Consider the following 19605-nt stretch of genomic DNA (forward strand, 5'->3'; position numbering starts at 1 on the left):
CGTTCCACTTAATGTGAAGGCTGTCGGAAGTGCAGAGCAGTGATTCGTCATAATGGGGTGTAGTGCCGTTATCTGCTCACTGCTGCCACCCAACGCAATTCCAATTTCCCGCCTTCGCAGTGCTTGTGCGTCCCCTGCCTGAAACTGCGCCAGCGGGAGTTCTGTTCTTTTTGTGCTTGCTTTTCCTCCCGCACGGGCCGGCATCGCACTGCCACTTTTTTTCACTTACTATGGTAAAAACCAACCCAATGTGCGTTCCTAACTAAATGAACATGGGCACTGCTGATTAATTAGGTATATTTTGCCTCAAATATACCTGCAGTTTTCTTCGCGCTAAACAACGGGGAGATGTATGAAAAGCGCCAGCGGCTCACGAGTTTCGAACGCTAATGACTATATAAACCGCTTGGCTTTCAAAGCCTCTGGGTTACGCCGCGACGACAGAACACCGTGTGGGTCTACTTGGGTCCAGCGAGCGAGCTACGATGACAAGGCGAGCCCCTTAAGTGCTCTGCACTTAAAAAATAAAATGTTGCAAACGGTGTAGCGATAACCTTGCAGTTTTGCGTGCTAAGCTAACAGCACAACCGCCGTGTACTCAACACAGGGCTGCGGTCGAGCGATGAGGAGATTCCTGATGGGCAAGAGCCTTGCTGTTGGCCTTGTCTGCCTCTTCCTACTTCTCATTCAGGTGCGTTGAACTTTCACCCTCAACTCTCGAGTCCCTTTTTGACCAGAAATGCCATCAAACTCTGAGCTGACGTCCCCCTTCCCCTTTCTGCAGCTGTTCAGCATAGCCAGCGCCATCTACATACTGAGGCTGGCGGGCAGGCCACGGCCCAAGATCACGGCCGTCTGAGGACCAGCCCAGAGTGCGGCGGGAATTTCGAAACCCTTGCGGATATCTGCCACGGTGTACAACACGCGGGCACACAGTGGTCACGTTGCGTGCTTCGAACTTCTTTTCAAAGGAGACTGAAATAAAAGATTGTTCAGAAAGCCATCAGAGCTGTCGTTATTAAGAAGATAGTATTTCTCGGGCAACTTACACCCGAAAAGTTTGGTCTGTATGTCTGTCAGTCCCTTGATTCAGCCCTCAATTCAATTCAATTCAATTCAATTTTTATTCAGGGATGTATACATATTGACATATGGGTTGTAATACAGACGGAGGTCCCAAGACCGAAGCCGTACGCGGGACCTCCGATGACGATACACAAAATATTACGAGCGACGTTAAAAAAAAATAAAAAGGTATACAGAACTATTGAACCATAAAGAACGACATATACAAAGCCAAACTATAAAACTATACAGAACTATTGAACAATACATAACTATGTTTTCAGAGACAAAATATAAAACTAAATAGAACTTTAGATACAGTTATAACAAGTAGTAGATTTCAAGCAAAATATAAACAACGAGATACAATAAAAATGGAACATTAATATACCACAAGAAATTTAAATGTCAAGCAGGTAGTTCCTAAGTACAGTTTTGAACTTATAGAAAGAATTTGTTTTAATATAGCTGGGTAAAGAATTCCAAAAAGATATAGCTGAAAACAGTATTGTATGCTTACCATAATTAGTTCGAATCTTAGGAAGCAAGAAATTGTTTTGACTCGAAAAACGCGTGTTATTCGTATTAGTAATCATGCGAACTGGGAAAACCTCTAATACGAGTTTGTGATTAAGAATTTTGAAAAATAAGATACCGAGGCTGTACCGATAAATCTGAGCTAGAGGCAAAACCCGAAGTTGTTGAAATAGTGGAAAGGAAGAAGATCGACGGGGTGCAGAGTTGATGACGCGAATAGCTTGTTTCTGTAATGTAACGAGGGGAGACAAATGGGTGGCGTAAGAGCTACCCCAGGATGTTATAATTAACATCCTGGCCATAACATATGGCCTCTGGCCATAATTAAAGGACTACTTGGATGGGAGGTTTATACATGGGCAAAACTTTTCCAAACTACGAAATCTGGAAGCACACTTCATACTTGCCAACATATTCAGCAAAAAGAAAACATTAAGAAAATTTTAGACAAAACACCGACACACAACTTGAACTGGCAGTGTTCTTTCATTGAAAAAGAAAATGTTTGCTTGATATTTGCGACAGAAATAAAAAAATATTCTGAGCCAAATATACAAACAGAGCACGTGACAAGCCTGGACCATGTGGCGGTGTTCCAAGTTCACGCAAAAATTGAAATGGCTTTACCAAATCTTCTGGTGCTCATCATTGGAAGAGCGAAACAAGAGGTGAAGAGTGAGAGATGCTGAGCGGGAAAGAAAGACAGGCATTTACGTGGTAGAGACAGCAAAAGAGTACCGTCTTTTGACAACATTTGCACCGAAGTGAGCAGATATGCGGCCAATTTTTTAGAAAGCTCTTTCTGGCGGTTTTTACTGCACGGTAAATTTCAGGAATCACTTACGAGTGGTGTAACAACTGTGACAGCTTTAGGACAAAAGGGGGTAAAAGCCTTCGCAACCTAACATTCCCCTTGAAGATTCAACGCTTGTTTAAAAGAAAAAAAAAAAAAAACTGCCCATTTTGTTTTCATCACATCCAGAATAATCTGTGATTTAACACATACAATAATGTACAGCTGTTTAGTAAAGTCAGAAAATTTCCTGAAGTAGCTTCTCTGCAAATGAATCGACTTCCGTTCATTTATTATGCCCAAAAAAAACTGATGAAGTTAAATTACCCACAAGAAGCCAGATGTGAATGCTACAAATTTATTTAAGTTGCACAACTGAGAGGTGTTAGTTGCTTCCCCACAGCACTTAACAAACACCACAAAATACAGTACAGCACAATGCAATACAAAATACAACACAAAATAAACACCATACAAATAACAAGAAAGGTTTGGTACAAACAATGACAGCTTATATGATGCAAACAAAAACCAAGAAAGTTCACAAACCACTTAAATTAAAAAAAGGCAGCAAAACTCTGTTGGGTACCATAAAGAGAAGAAAGTACAGGAAAAGACGCACCATCTTATCAAGATAAGTTAAAGTTGCCACACAATGTGGGGACAAACCATTGAAACAAAACACTAACAGCCAACGGCAAGCACAGCCAGAACACTTGGAGAGCAGTCATTGAGACTGCCGATTTAGTGCAAGCTCAAATTATAAAAACATCTGTTTCTATTCCCTTGTAAGCATGCCTGAAGTTTGTCCACTGCTTTTACTGCAGTTGATATTCCCATTGCCCTTAGTTTCATGTGCAGTTGACCAGCATTCTTTTCGAAAAATCCACACTCGGTGGTGGGTTTGGCGTTCGCAAGCTTCGCTCTGCCTACTGGAATCTGGATCTGCCTACGGTAATCTGCCTACCGGAATCTTTGATCAGTTTTCTTGCCCACCTCCTCCAGACCAACAGTCGACATCATTCTCTGTGCATACATGGCTGTTTCCATTACGCTCATTTGCCTCCAACCGTTTAACAAGCTTGAGTGCATAGGCGGCAGAGTTCCATTTGTTTGACCGGAAACGTTGCAAATACATCAATACGTCATTTTTCTTCTCTATTCCCAGACTTGAAAATGAACTGGGGAAACTGAATGGTTCATGCTTACTTGAAGCGTGGTGAATGTACATATAGCCACGGACACATTGAATGCGAACACAAAAATATCAACCAGAACACGCAAAATCGAAAAATGCCATCCGTGAAAGTTTAAAAAAAATATATTGGAAAGCCGCATTTCCCAACTTTGCTTTTGTAATTAAGCCCCGCGCTATTTGACTGCTGGTTCACATTCTTGTGTTCGTGTTTCATCTGTACACGACTGTACGGCGAAGAACGTGAATGTATGGAGTCAGGTGATGAAGTTTGTACCCTTTGCCCCCCTACGATTCTAATTTTAGAAAAGTGTCTAAAAACTGAGACGCTTTTGTCTGTACACACTTATCACCACTGCCATTTTCACAATGCCTCACAATTTCATTCAAAAGCTTCCACAGAAGCAGAGTCATGGCTTTTGTCCCCGAATCAAGCTAGCCAATCGGGCAAGAGCTCAAGCGATGTGTGACAATTTCCCGGTGGAAATGATTTTTTTTTTCTTTTGTCCAGACTATGAATGTCGCTCTGCAGCTGTTTAGTGATGCTACAATGCTATTCAAGTGCGAGCTTGTCGCATCCAGATCCTGCACATTCTCCTTGCTCTCACAATCCCCAACTTCGGCGAGCAATCCATCCATCACACACATCCTAATTCTAATTTGCAAGTGTAGTACACCTGGTATTACACAGCTGGGATCTATAGAGAACAATAGAACGTTCTTCATGCAATTTTTATCACTGACACAGTCCTTTCTCCATCAGCACTATGCACTTTTGCAGCCTGAAAACATTGAACAGCTAAGAAGAACACTAGGTCCAAGTCCAGGCAGATGCAAATGTTTCCATCGTGGTAATCCACTGGCACTGGCATGCTACCGCTTCCCGTGACAGGACTAATGTCACCAATGAGGGTTTGGAACGAATCATTGATATTAGGGGCGGACACTGCTCTTAATTTTAGTGTTTAAGTAAGCTCTGTAAAACTTGCCAGTCTTGATGCTTCTTTCCCACTGGTTTCAAATATGCCATTATTTTTTCGAGTCAGTCAATTAGTTCCCAAGATAATTAGAGATAATTAGACATGATAGTCATAAAACCGTAATCTTTGTAGTATTTTCGATACTATGAACCCTGGTGAATACAATACAATAAGAGAATTGTGTTTTTGATGCACTGCTTGGAACCAATTTTACAGCTCATGAAATTTTGGTGGTACCAGTGCCAAGGAACCATTTTGAATGCACATTTCAAACACCAAAGTTTAATGAGCTGTAAAATTAGTTCCAAGCAGTGCATCAGAAACCCAATTCTGTTATTGTATTCACCAAGGTTCATAGTATCGAAAATACTACAACGATTACAGTTTTATGACGATCACTGTTTTGTCTATAGTTCATCCACAAATGTCTAATTATCTCTAATTACCTTGGAAACTAATTGACTGACCCGAAAAATAATGGCATATTTGAAATCAGTGGGGAAAAAGCCCAAGACTGGCAAGTTTCACAGGGCTTACTTAAAAATTGGAAAGAGCCGTTTTAAGAGAAAGTATTTTTTGGACCCTTCAACAACAGCCAGAAGGCAATGATGGCTGGCGACTTTGAGGAGATTGCACTTTGTCCATAAGTACAAAAGACAAAGTGGTCCATGATGTACTTCTGCTTTTAAAACAGCCGTATCCTTCAAATTCAACCACAAGTTTCTCAGTGGCAAATTCACGAGTGCCATTTTTTCTTTTGACAGTTAACTCTAGTACAATGTATCTGAAGTCCCCTTCAAATTCATATTAATCTTCTGTCTAACTTCTCCTTGCACAAGCTAACAAGTTACAGTGGGGATAAGTTGGGCACAGTTGCTCCAAGGTCTTCCCAGAAAACTTTACCCACAATGTGGATGTCTAAGAGCGCTGTGACTTCATTCATGTTCATCTTGCCTAGAGAAGACAGCAAGTTGTTATCAGCCTTATAGCAGCATAATAAACACTTCTTAGCCTTCTTTGTTGCAACAATATCTCCATTCTCCCGGCACGCTACTATATTATGCGAAAATCCTTCTGTGTCATCAGCCAAATTTGGCATACATTTTGCCCAAATGTTTCAAAGACCACCTCTAGTGCTGGTAAAATGCAGCTATCAGCACCCTGGAGCTTTCTGTCCATATTAAGGAGCATTCCTTTATCAAAAAAGTCACCCTGGCTTGGCCCTATAAATTTTTGAAATGCTTTTCCACATACGCTCCAAAGTGGCCCTCAAACTTCCGATAATGCTTGGAAGATTTAGACCCAACAGCAAAGAGCATCGCACTGTTTCAATGTGAGTCTTGGCTAAAGGTTCCTTCCCACACTTTTTCCCGGCACACTGGTTGTTTCATTTCAATGTCCTGTTTGAAGAACCACAAGCCACAGAAATGTCTAGCTTAACACTTATATCAGTCATCTAAATCACTCTGCTCTTACACAACAGCCAAAAATATACAGGGCAGTAAAATTACAATAATCAACAAAAAAAAGGGAAGCACTGAGAGGCACTAAACGGGGGACTAAACTTGCAGAAACAATGAAACAATGTCAGCCAAATCAGCAAAAACCACCGGGCAGAAAATTTAAATTTGAGAAATCCTTTTGATCACACAATATCCACAGCTTGGTAATAAGCCGCAGCCTTTTTACTATGAGGTGCCCAATAAAAAAAATGTGATTGAAGTTTACCTTCGTAGTTCCAATAAAGTGACTGCACTAGGATAGCTTCTGTCGAACCTCGCAAGCTTCCCCTACAGAAGTGGCCACCAGTCAGCTAGCTGCCACAAGGCTTGGATGGATTCGGACACACACTTTACTAGCTAATCTGAAAGAAATCAAAATGAAATAGCAAAAGGAGTGAAACATGAAGCAGACACATTTTTTTGACAGAATGCTTTTAGAACATTCTTTCCCTAAGGAAATTCCGCTATAAGTGGAAACCACTAGCGAGCATGCAGAGACTGCAGCATCGCAGGTTCATTTCAAGGATTGAATACGGAGATTGAGTTTAAGAAATAACAGCCGTAAATCCTAGTTTATTTTGCTTTTCGGTAATCGGCACGTCGTACAAGTGGCTAGTTCTCATAGTTGTTAGCAAAGCCCCACGGTCATTCATTTATATTATAAGAGCAGTGCTACCTGTTGGGTAGGACCTGACCATTCTACTCAATAACTATGCTACCCTCAAAGAGCAATGCTTCTTCAAGGATACGAGCTTGAGTCATGAGTGATGATTTGGCCCATAACATGACCACAAAGTTTCAGTCTTTAGAACCAGCTCTTTCCAATGCAAGATACCTCCCCAGTTTAGGATTTCCCCAAGAGCGCTGGTGTCTTTTGAGGCACTCAGTGAAGAATGTGCCCTCACACAGCGCTTTCCCCACCTCCTCAACTTCTCTCCCCTGGGCCCACTTAGTTGTAACCCCTTGCTTCCCGCTCTGCACTTCCCCTTTCTGCATAAAGGCCGCAAGCGATGGAGCAGCATGCGCCTGTGTGAAAATATGCTTTTGAATTTCCCTCCTAAAATAAGCGTGGCAAAACATGCCTGCTGAAGAGTCAACAAGTCACACGAGAACCTGCACTCACATATCGAGCAAAATACAAGTCATTATTCCAGGGCTTTGCTCAGAAAATTGCTCCTTCCCACAGGATTGAACTTCAGAATTAGCAGGAAGGTTCACGCATGTTCCACTCTGTACCAGAGATCATTTGCAGACCTTCTGCTTTTTCCTTACGGGCTGTTTCCATATGATGTTAACCAGCAGTAACTGCACAATTTTGAAAATCCTAAAATGTGACTTTACAATGCTAAAGCTCGGAGATAGAAAAAATGTCAACCGGGATTTCCTAACTGCTGTCTGGGCACACTGCGTCTAAAAATCTTTGGCTACCATCTTCATCAACCACATTCCCTTTCGCTCCCCAGAGGGCTCAAGAATAGCTGCTAAAACAAACAACTCAACACAACACACTACAACACAAACTGCAGGCTTTAAGCACCACAATGAATAACCCGTGACGTTTGGGACCAGTGTGGAAGCTTTGAATGAAGTCCCCAAATTTATTAACCATCAGCTACCAACACACCTTACACTCGGATCGGCAGGGTAGGGGAGGTGTGACAAGACTTGAGGACTCAGTTCTTCAGTAGAGACTTAATGCCATCCAAGGTAAAATGTTGCCTCAGCTCAATATTCATTAGTATCAAAGCCTATTAAAACAAACCTTATATTGACACTGCTCCATTGCAACGCAAGCCATCAAACAGTGCGTGCTTTTCAGAAAGCACCCCTCCACCAAATGTATTCTCCTCTCCTTCAATACGATCCAGCCTCAGAATGGCACTTATAGTCCGACACAAAAACCAACAGCACAGCAATGCCTTACAACCCTTTGTCCCAGCAGCAACCTTGTGCCTTGTCCAAGTGCTTTGAACAATGTAAGGCCCTCTCGGCAAGACAGACACTTAGCTGGTGTGCCTGACTTTGGCACGGGCCTGTGTGATTTCTGCTTGCACGCAAACTGTTCGTGCATGCCCCTTTGTGCAGACAGCATTACCACAAGCATTGGAAGCTGACCAAGGCTATGCCCGTTATGGGGGCACATGGGTCTTTGGGACCGAAAAATTGCCCAAAAAAGCATCTTTCTAGGTATCACTTTTCTCTTGATTTTTCACAGTTTTTCCGCCAAAAATTTTGTACTTGGGACAGTACCAGGTACTTAAAAAAGCCATAGAGGCCCAATTTGAATAAAAAAATAACATTTTTCCCAATTTTCTCCACTTCTTCGCCACAAGTGGTATCGCAGTGACAGGAAATTCTTGAGAGGTACATCCCAGCTGGTAGTGCAGCTAGTGCAGCTACAGCTAGTGCAGGTAGTGCAGCTGTGAAGCTGAATATTTAAACCATCCAATAAGGGAAGCAGATTTTGCATTCTGTGTTTCAATAGTTGTTTAATTAGCATTATTTTTAATTGATTAGCAGGTGTAGTTTAAGCCTAGAAGTTAGAATTGATGTAAACTTGTATGTGATTGCAAAACATAAAAACTGCGTCCCACATTTCATTCTCCACAACTTGCTGGTAATTTTTCGCTGAATGATTTTACCCTATTGTTCTCAAAAACAATCAAGAGAGATTTTTAATTAACTTGGAAACTAACATCCTCATATAAAAACTAATTAGATATTTGAACTCAGCTAAAAAAACTGAGCAAGTCCATGAAGTTTCATCAAAAATTAGTTGGAAAGCAAAAAAAAAAGTTTTTAAGACCAGTGTGCCCCCTTAACGATCAAGTTTTAAGTAAGATGGGCAGGTGGCAACAACGCCACTGGTAAGATGCCAGTGCAAAGGAGAGGATGCATTAACTAATTTAGGGTAAGCCTAAATGCCTCTACTACTACAGCTATGCATGTGGAAGAAATACAATATACAAATAAGTGTATCACACTTGGTGACATGCAATATAGTCATGTCACCCCAGGGCTTGCCTTTAGTCTTCGCCTTGTTCTAGGAAGACGACACGATCTGGTGCAATCCATTTAACGACCCAAGGGATGGATCTGTTAAAAAGGGAAGCAAAGGCAGAAGACACATGTGAATCAGGTGGCTTTAATTTGCGGCCTTTTCTTGGTTTTGCAAAAATTTCGCAACAATCTGAACGACCAGCCTCAGAATCAAGATTGTAGTCATTCGCAAGCACCAGCAGCCCAGCAGAAGGTCCCGGCACCTTTTCACAGCAGAGACAAAGGACTCCTGGTTGGATGCTTCAAATGTTCGACCCAAACTAGGCAGAGGTGGCACTTCTCTGGCGTGCCAACTCTTCTTGCTTACTGCAGTGGGCCAACATTATGTTTTGCTTGCTGATAAACTGCCCGCGTGCACATCTCTGCACTGGCAGCAAGGCGACAAGCGAGTGGAGTCTGTGAAACGGTCATGCTGCGAATATGCTGGAGGGTTTCCCACTGAGTGCCAGCGATTGCTCAGACCTTTTACTAATTCATCACGGGCCAACTTTACAACAAAAGGAACTAAACAACAACAAAAAGAAACATCACCGAGTTTGGAAAACCCTACCTTCATTAGAATGGACAATTTCATAGTGCTGTACCCTTGCAGCAAAAATAGCAGAATATCGCATGTCGCTCCCTGCTCCATTTTTAACAGAAAAAACAACTAAAATAACAAAAAGTCTAAGTGCACTCTAAATAGAGTTTTTTAAATTGTAATTAATTTAGCAATGCCTTCTTCCTTTGTTTAGATGCTTTTACGAAGTGAGTGCGTCTAGTAATAAATGATTTTATTTATTTTAGGGTTTTATGACTAAGAGCCACCGCAGCTACCCTTGGGAATGTATGGGACGTGCAACAGTGGAGGGCTACGGATTAGTTTAGACCACCAGGGGATACTTAACTGGGGATAATTCCCAGGGGATACTTAACTGGGGATAATTCCCACTTGCATACTTATCACGCTGTCCGGCAGCACCCGATCCTTAACGCTAAGAAATGAAGCCGTGCTCCCTCAAAACACAAAACAAAGGAAGATAAAGCCACGTGCAGCGTTTGCAAGACTGCACTTGCAGTTTGTAAGACCCTGCAGCAGCAGCTGATGTGGAAAAAAAAAAAAAAGTCGAACTAAAGACCGTGCCTGTTTTTACGTGCTGCGCATTTGATTGATCACAAACAAAGAATTACTTGAGAGGTTGGTAGCGAAGTGGCTAGATTCGTTTATTTGTTTATAGTGCGGTACCGCGTATCGTGGAGGTTTTTGCGGCTATCACGACATACATTATAGGCGGTCTACACTGAATTGGTAATCGTCACTTGACGACGGGCAAATAATGTGGCCTCGTCGTCCACTCCCCCTCCTCCACCAACCCAAAAATGTCGGAAGGAGTCACAGCCCCCTTTGACCCCCCGTAGATATCTCTACGACAGCATGTCTTTGCCAAGTGTTTTGGAATGATGTTTGGCCCTCTTGGTAAAGCAGACCCTTCACTGGCATGGCTGCCTTTGGCACAGGACCGAGTAATTTCTGCCCGTGCACCAACCGTTAGTGCGCACGTCTTAGTGCACACGGCAAGAACACAAGCATTGGAAGCTGACCAAGGAAGCTGATCCATAGCAACAGAGTTCTATGTGAGGTGAGCAGGCATCAACAACGGATATGGAAATGAGCAGGGGTGTGCACTAGGTAAGGCTGGGATTTATGTTTCTTCTGCTGTCATTCGCAGCAACATAAATAAAAAATTCAGCAAGTGCAACGTACAAGTGCAAGTATGAGTGCAGTATAAGTATGAGTGCAAGTACAAATGCAAATGCAAGGAATACCGGCAGATCACTTCGGGGGTTACCTCAAGTACCAGCCATGTTCTTGGAAGACGGGGAAAAGCCGATGTGACCCATTAAAAACTCCTAGAGATGGATCTGTTGGACTGTTCAAAGGGGAAGAACAAAGGGGTCACACATGCATTAGAAAAGACCGATGAACCAGATTGTCTCTGATCAGCAAACTTTTGTACCGTTTTGCGATACTTCTTACGGGTGAGCTACTAGCCTCAGAATAAGGTTTGTAGTCATTCGCAAACCCTAGCAGCCCAGCAGAAGACCCCGCACCTTTTCACAGCTTTGACAAAGGACTCCCAGTTGAATGCTTCAAATGTGCAACCCAAACTCTACAGAGGTGGCACTTCACTGGCGTGCCAACTCTTCTTGTTTACTGCAGTGGGCCAACATTCATGTTTTGCTTGCTGATAAACTGCCTCCGCGCACATCTCTGCACTGGCAGCAAGGCAACAAGCGAGTGGAGTCTGAAAAATGGTCATGCTGCGAATATGCTGGAGGGTTTCCCACTGAGTGCCAGCGATTGCTCAGACCTTTTACTAATTCATCACGGGCCACTTCGATAACACAAGGACCTACAGACAGAAACTCCCAAAGTGTGAGAAACCTACCTAACCTTAGAATGGGAACTTTCGAAATTTCCTGGAGGTACCTGCAAGCTCGCAGGTATTTTCACCATCTAAGAGTTGAAAACCATTTATATCTACAACTGCTTTAAATGAATGCAAAATTTCTTATTTTAGCTTAGTTTTGTTTAGCCTATTGTTCTGTTTACTTTTAACAAACGGGGAATACAGTGAGCTTGATTTTTCATGTCAGTGCTCATCAAAATGAATGGCAATGCAATTACATCGGATGACCACCAATTCATAATGTAATTTATAAACTTTTGGGCAGTGCCAAGAAAACGCCACTGTGAATGCAGTTTACTCCTACTTAAAGGAATGTTCAAAACTAGCCCTTTATGCACAGGTAGCTTTTAGTCCCCCTCCCAAAACCACTATCACTGCAATTAATTTTGCAGATGCACTGTTCCACAAAACGTGCCCGTTTGCTTGTTGTTAATTCGGCACGAAACCCTGTAGAGCGCAGGTTAGGTAGGAATCTTGGTGGTGGTGGTGGTGGTAAAAACATTTATTCAAAAGATTTGCGCTTGAAAGCGGGAGAAGCCCTCAACCAGGGCCCCTGCGGCGGCTGCGGTCCTGCGTGCCCGGTCCACCAACTGTCGTTGGTCCCCACACAGATGAAAAACAGGATTTTAGCCTTTCCTGCTCGATCGATCTGCTGACGGCCGTATTCTTGATGATTATGGAGTTTAACGCGCCGACGCTACTCAGGCAATGAGGTGCGCCGTAGTGGAGGGCTCCAAAATAATCTTGACCACCTGGGGTTAACGTGAGCCGAAATTGCGTACACATGGGCGTTTTTGCTTCTCGCCTCCATCAGAAAAGCGGCCGCGGCGGCCAGGAATCGAGCCTCCGCATACCGCATCGAGGATACCGCAATGCCTTTACATGTGAAAATCGCTGTCAAGAATCTCCTCGACTGGAGGCTTGAGGGGACGAGAGATTTAAAATACTGGGGTAAGTATAGCTCACACTGGCTACCGGAACACTTGGGACCACTTGCAGGGTTCGTACAGGCTTCAAAAGTGAAAATTCAAGGGTTTTCAAGGACTTTCAAGGACCAGAAAACACATTTTCAAGGTCCCCATCTAATGTTTTATCTGGGATTATTTATAACTTTTTCAACACAATGCAAAAGTTTTTTCTTGCGCAATACCTAAGCACACTAGTGCACATTTAGATAGGCGCTAATGGGTGCATGAATGCTCCCCCAGCGTTATTTTTTATTTCATAGTTGGTATTTAGAGATTTTTCTTTTTCCTTTGTGTTTGCTGAGGCTGTTTGATATCAAAACTTAGTTAATGTTGCCTGCATCTGCTGCTTTGTCAGCAAGAGTATCAGTTGAAATTAAATCAGCAAGTATTGGTATTGCTGCAAGGCAGGATGAACTATGTACACGTCCACCATTTGCACGTAAAAGAAAGCAAACGCAGATGGAGCATATGAGGCACAGCACACATGCAATGAGCGAGCGGCCACAGACTAGATGGAAGATGCAAGATAGAGTAGAGAACAGAAGCCGGCTTTCACTGGATTGCATCCTGACATGAATTGGATTGAGAAGTGACTGCTCCCAATGTTGCCTCGTAATAATGAAAATCCACCAAACTTGTAATTTAAATCCACCAAACTTGTAATTTCACACAATACACTGAAACTTGTTCTTTACAGTGTATCTTTACATTTGTTAACACCTAAAATCCACAACAAATACTTTAAATTCTTGTGAGAAGACAGGGCCATTGGTTCTCTCCAAAAAAAATCGAGGATTTTCAAGGACCATTTAAAAATTCCAGGACTTTCCAGGCCTTGAAATTGACACATCTGAATTCAAGGGTTTTTCAAGGTTTTCAAGGACCTGTGCGAACCCTGCACTTGGAACCACTTGGGACACTTTCACCAGTCTTGTTGAGTTTTCCTCATAGACATTGCAAAATGGCTGATCACCATGACGGGAGCAGACAGCGACGTTGCATAACCTGTGTGGATAGCTTGCAATAGAAAAGTACCTATCGATAACCGTCATTTCTAAACACACAGAATCCGTGGCCCCAACTATTCCCCTAGTCCCCAACCTTCTCCAACCCAAAAGTTTCGGGAGGTGCCCTCTTGCATGTACCTTAGAGCTCACGGCTTGGCCGAGCAAAAAGAACAGGGCGCTAAACGAACGGGGACAAAGGTAGGCACAACCAACATTGACAGGCGCCATGTATGTATGTGTCATTTGTGTCTACCTTTGCCTCCATCTGTTTAGCACCCTATCTTTTTCCCTGCAGAAAGGAGCCATTAGGGCAACAAGTTCTGTTAACTCGGACAAGTGCTTTGGATAATGTAAGGCCCCCTTGTCAAGCAGGACGCGACGTTGGTGTGCCTGCCTTTGGCACGGGCCTGTGTGATTTCTGCTTGCCTGCATACTGCTAGTGCATACATCTGTGCAAAAACAGCATCAACACAAGCATTGGAAGGTGACAGGATGAACGTCCGTAGCAACCAAGTTTTACACGAGGTGTGTGGGTGTCAACAGCGCCACCCACTGGGCAGGCACCAACGCAAATGAGCAGAAGTAAGCTCAAACTTAGGCTGGGCTTAAAGGAGCCATGAAGAGAAAACACAAGTTTGGTTCATTCAAAAGATTGTCTCGTCAGAATCATACTGACACTACTTTTAACGTAAACTTCGCTCAAATAAGCTACATAATTAGGAAAAACGGGAATGGTCATGCGACCCACCAGCTCATTTCCCGCAACAGAACCTGTGATGTCACATGAGCTAAGCTCTGCGATTGGCGGAGGCTGGCAGAAGCAGACGCAAATTAGGTAGAGCTTACAAACTAGACGAACGAGCGATTTGCGCTTAAATTTAGGGCACATTCTTTACAAAGCAATAAGAATCGTGGGACAAACAGTGGAAGTTACGAAAGCACATGTAAACATAGAAGTACTGATGCGTTCTGCTGTTCGTACTGCGCACAGCATCCTTGGTTTAGCTGCACAGCACTACGGGGCTTGGGGTTGTCTCAGACGACACTGGCCGATTGACGCAAGCAACGGTGTCTTACATGACCCCATTTGTCGAGCGAGCACTGTTTCAGGGAATGAATATTTTCTCCCAGAACAAAAACAAGCCAGGTTTAAATGCGGGCAAAAACAAACCAAACGCTTGCCACGGTATGGTGGTGCCATCTAGGTTACGGAACGTAAAGGAATGCGGGAACAAACCAACACCACTGTACAGGGTGGAGACAACCTTTGAACGGTCCCGTGCCGCCGCAATTGGGCCAACGGGCTTAACGCGTTATTCTTTTCGTTTCCCACGAGACCTAGCAACGCGAAACAGACAATATGATTCAAACTTCTTCAGTAAACCGCGTTGCGGCGATAATTTTAGCGCGGTTTTGACACAATGACTTGCTTCGGCGGCGAGCGAGCGACCCAAAATGGCGGCGCCAGCGTATACGTGTCTCTACCCTGTACGGCGGATGCGTGAATGAAGGTATTCTAGGCTGCAGAGCGGTCGGTTCCTGTGATGTCACTTGGGACCACGAAAACGCACGATTGAGCGGGAAAATCAAAATTTTAACCTAAATTGTTTAATTTCTCAGTGAATAAAGCACCGTTTGTATCCGGACAAGCGCTGGGGGCACTATAAAACACGAAATCTTTCGAATAAAACCAACTTGCATTTTCTCTTCATGGCTCCTTTAAAGGGGACATGCAGACAAAATACAGGTTTGTTTTATTAGAAAGATCTCGTGTTTTGTAGTGCCCCCAGACCTTTCCTGGTAGCAAAAGAATGTCGTATTCACTCAGAAATTAATCAATTTAGGTAAAAATATTGATACCCCCACCAAATTGTGCGCTTTCGGGACGTCAGCAATGAAATCATATGTGCACGTACTCAAACAAACTTCTGCTGCGTCATTCAGCTCTGCAGCCTTGCTTGCCGTCAGTCTTCCCAGATGGCGCTACCGTACTCATCCACAGACCGTTGTTCGCCGTTCCTTTGTTTTTGACCGTATTTGCACCTGGCTTGTTTTTGCTACTTTAGAAAGTAATCATTTCATGAAACATGGGGTGTGCTCAACAAACAGGGTCACGTAAGACAACGTCGCTTACACGAATCGGCCAGTGTCGTGTAGGACAACTCCAAAGTGGTGGAGTGCTGTGCAGCTTGAACAAGCATAGTGCGCCAAGTACCAACAGCAGTGTGCATCAGTACTTCTGTGTAGTACTTCTGTGTTTATGTGTATTTTCGTAACTTTCATTGTTTACCCCATTATTCTCACTGCTGTAAGCTGAATATGCACTGCATTTAAGCACAAATAACTCGTTCGGCAGGCTTATAAGCCGTGCCTAATTTGCGTATGCTTTGGCGGCCTCAGCCAATCGCACAGCTGGGCACATGACATTATAGGTTCTGTGGCGGGAAATGAGCTAGTGGGTCCCATGGCCATTTCCTTTTTTTCTAATTATATGGCTTGTTTGAGCAAAGTATACGTTAAAATGGTGTCGGTATGATTCTAATGAGGCAATCTTTCTAATGAACCAAACATGTTTTGTCTGCATGGCCCCCTTAATGCATCTGCTACTGTGACTATGTATGCGAAAAAAGAATGGCAAATTTAGACGTTCCTCAATGTGTGTAACAACCTTGGCAAGTATAGGCAAGTCACTTGAGGGCTCACCTTAACTCCAAGTCATTTTCTTGAAAGAGGCCACAAACTGGTGGGATCCATTAAGCTGACTCGGAGATGCATCTGGTGAGATGGGAAGGAAGGAGTCACACAAGCTGTTGATAAAAGCTTCAGAGCCAACGTGGCTCGAAGTTGGAGACTTTTGTTCCATTTTGCAACATCTGTTCCAAGTGAGCGAAGGGCCTCAGAATCAGGTTTGTAGTCATTCGCAAGCACCAGCAGCCCAGCAGAAGGTCCCGGCACCTGTTCACAGCTGTGACAAAGGACTCCCGGTTGGATGCTTCAAATGTGCGACCCAAACTAGGCAGAGGTGGCACTTCACTGGCGTGCCAGCTCTCTTTTGTTTACTTCAGTGGGCCAACATTATGTTTTGCTTGCTGATAAACTGCCCGCATGCACATCTCTACATTGGCAGCAAGGGAACAAGCACGCGGAGTCTGTAAAACGGTCATTCTGCGAATATGCTGGAGGGTTTCCCACTGAGTGCCAGCGATTGCTCAGACCTTTTACTAATTCATCATGGGCTAATTTTGCAATGAAAGGACCTAAACAAGAACAAAAGAAAACATCACAGGGTTTCAAAAATCTCACCTTTGTTAGAATGGACAATTTTGAAGTGCTGTATTTCTGCAATAAAAATAGCAAAATATTGCACATGTTGTTCCCTACTCCATTTTTAACAGAAAAAAAAGAAGCAACTAAAAGTCTAGGTACACTCTAAATACAGTTTATCACAATCAACTTTGCAATGCCTTCCTCCTCCTTTTTTACATGCTTTTATAAGTGAGGGCTTCTAGTAATAAAAGATTTATTTATTTTAGGGTCTTAGGAGTCAGAGCTACCCCCTGGCTATGTATGGGATGTGCCATAGTGGAGGGCTATGGATTAGTTTAAGCCACCTGGAGCTCTGGAACACACTCCGAAATATTGACACACGGCCAATCCGCCTTTTTCATTGCGGTGTGCTGCCACCTAGCGTGCCTAGCGGAAGTTGAGGCGGTAGGGTTTGCCGGCGTTTCCTCCGGCTGCGTTCTTGTTGTATGCACGGCAATCCCACATTACGGCGAGGAGCAGCCGAAGTTTTTCTTCTGTGTTGGTGTTATAACGCCTTAAAGATGACAGCCCCTGGTCATCACATAATACCAGGCGGCTTCTTATCACTGAATGAGGGCTGGCAGAGAAATCTCGGACAGATCCGTGTGCCGTCCGAGTAGCAGAGCGAGCAGTACTTGGAGTCGTCTGGCATGAAGTGCGATCGCCAGCTCAACAAAGGCCGGCAGTTCGCAAAATGCCTTTAAGCGCTGGACACATGTACGATTGGTACACGCGATTCGCATGCGACTGATCGTTACGACTGTCACCCCGACTAGTACGCGTGAATTTGAGACGGCCCGATGCGCGCATGAGATGTGTCGTCGGCGTTGCTCCGCCCACTGCTTTTGCTCCATGGTCAACTACGATGATCGCTGAGCTGAATTTGTAGATTCTGCGTGTTTGTTCGCAAGATATGGGTAAAGCGAGCAATCGTGAAGCGTTTTCTGCCTTTGGAAACAGTCCGCGCACAAGCCGGCCGCGCCTGCCAGCTCGGCACACTCAGCGGCTCGAACCGGCGCAGACCACGGTAGCAACCGCGCTTGTCGCTGCTCTTCTGAATCAATCTGATTGCTAAAAAGAAGTTTCACATGCGAGAAAGTAGGTGTTAGTGCGGTGAAAAATTGTGCTAGGGATTGTTGTCAGGGCTTATTTTAAAAGTGGCGATCAGACATCTGCCACAATGCAAGCCTACGCTGACCGGTCGCCGCAGCGCGCGGTGCGCCGAGCAGCCCAGAGATGGCGATACCTGCGCGGAAGCATCGAAACAGGCTACGCAGATGTCTTGGTCACCGATCGCTCAAACAGCAGTTATAGCTTAAATAGAGTTCCTCATGCGAGAAAGGGGATGATAGTGTAGTGAAAAGTTGTGTTGCGGATTGTCATTCACAGTTGCACAGATAGCGGCGATCAAATATCCGCCAGGATGCGTTCCCATCACCCGAGCCGACGCGAGCGACGCAAGCCGCTGTAGCAGATCGCGTGCGGCCGACGGGAAGCGATAGAAGCCGACACCGTTCCCTTTTCGACACTCCGAATTAAAGCGGAACGCAGCACAAGTTGTGGGCATTGTTCCGCGCACAATGAGCACACACAAAAAATCAAACGATGTAAATACAACCACGACCCCTTCCCGCTTGTGCGGGAGCTGTGGGGAATGTAGTCTGCTGCCCCTACCGGACTGCTTAGGGACTTGGCCGCTAGGGGATTGCGCATGCGCAGTGGGGTTGTGAAAGAGGCGGATTCTGCTTTTCACCTCAATAAGCGAGTTTACATGGATGCGACAGTAGCGTATCGCATTGGATTTGTCGCATTACCATACAGCATTGCATTGCATGTAAGCAGGACAATGCGCTTGGGGTACGCCGCGTCGCATCCGATGTGCTAAACCAGAGTAGATCGAGAACGCTAATGCGACTTCCCGAACGCATGTAGCGGCAGTCACACCGCATTTCTCGGCTTGGCTCGGGTGTTGGGAACTTTAGGCTTAGCATCGTGGTCAATACTTGATTGCCACTGTCTGTCCAACTGTGGATGACCATCCCTTAGATAACTTTTCACTACACTACCATCCCCCTTCGCGTATGTGGAACTTTTTTTCCGCGATAATTGCCATTTGAGCGATCGGTGACCAAGACAACTGCTGGGGCCTGTCTTGATTCTTCCGCGCAGGTAGCGCCACCTTTCAGCCGCTCGCTGAACCACGTGCCGTGGTGCCGGGTCTCAAATCTCCGCGGCCAGTCAGCATAGGCTACGCGGCAGATATCTGATCGCTGCTTTTAAAATCAGCGTTGATAAAAATCCCTAGCACAATTTTTCCCCACACTAGCATCTACTTTCTCGCACGTGGAAGTTCTTTTTCGCGATCAGGTTGATTTGGAAGAGTGGCGACAAGGTGTTGCTACCGTGGTCTGCGCCGGTTCGAGCCGCTTTGTGGGCCGTGCAGGCAGGCGCGACCGGCGTGTGCACGGACAATTTTTGAGGGCAAGTAAACGCTCCAGGATTGCCTGCTGTATCCATTTCTTGAGAACGACGCGCGGAATGTACACATTTAGCTCAGCGATCACTGTAGTTGGTAGGGTGGATCGGGGAACGAGCCGCAGGTTTCGCTTCAGCCGCGATAGACGCCTAACGAACACAAGTAACTTGCCAGCTAGTAGAAACTGGTAACGGCGGAAATGCGACCCCACAACTGCCAGCTATGACACAGGGCGGTGCTAGTCTTCAATGTGCATGCATGTAAAC

At 44.6% G+C, this 19605-nt stretch overlaps 1 protein-coding gene and 1 long non-coding RNA gene across 7 annotated transcripts in view; one reads left to right on the plus strand and one right to left on the minus strand.

Annotated features, from left to right (window-relative positions):
- Positions 1-1003, plus strand: part of LOC144175052 (23 kDa integral membrane protein-like) — a 51959-nt gene extending 50956 nt beyond the window's left edge. The window contains exons 6-7 of the mRNA XM_077704090.1: positions 608-691; positions 785-1003. Coding sequence (XP_077560216.1) covers positions 608-691; positions 785-859 — 159 coding nt within the window. The 3' untranslated portion in view covers positions 860-1003. The remainder of the gene's footprint in view (positions 1-607; positions 692-784) is intronic.
- Positions 1004-4840: 3837 nt separating this feature from the next.
- The window catches only part of LOC144175054 (uncharacterized), a 43964-nt gene continuing 29199 nt past the window's right edge, over positions 4841-19605 (minus strand). For 3 of the 6 annotated variants that reach the window (XR_013323595.1, XR_013323596.1, XR_013323593.1), the window contains 5 exons: positions 16861-16896; positions 16261-16332; positions 10962-11042; positions 9097-9168; positions 4841-6434 (listed from right to left, as the gene is read on the minus strand). This is a non-coding gene — a long non-coding RNA (uncharacterized LOC144175054). The remainder of the gene's footprint in view (positions 6435-9096; positions 9169-10961; positions 11043-16260; positions 16333-16860; positions 16897-19605) is intronic. The other 3 variants (XR_013323598.1, XR_013323597.1, XR_013323594.1) reach the window with 2 other exon arrangements.

The sequence above is a fragment of the Haemaphysalis longicornis genome, unplaced genomic scaffold (assembly GCF_048455015.1).
Source record: "Haemaphysalis longicornis isolate Haplotype H1 unplaced genomic scaffold, Haemaphysalis longicornis Haplotype H1 scaffold_3, whole genome shotgun sequence".
NCBI lineage: Eukaryota > Metazoa > Arthropoda > Arachnida > Ixodida > Ixodidae > Haemaphysalis > Haemaphysalis longicornis.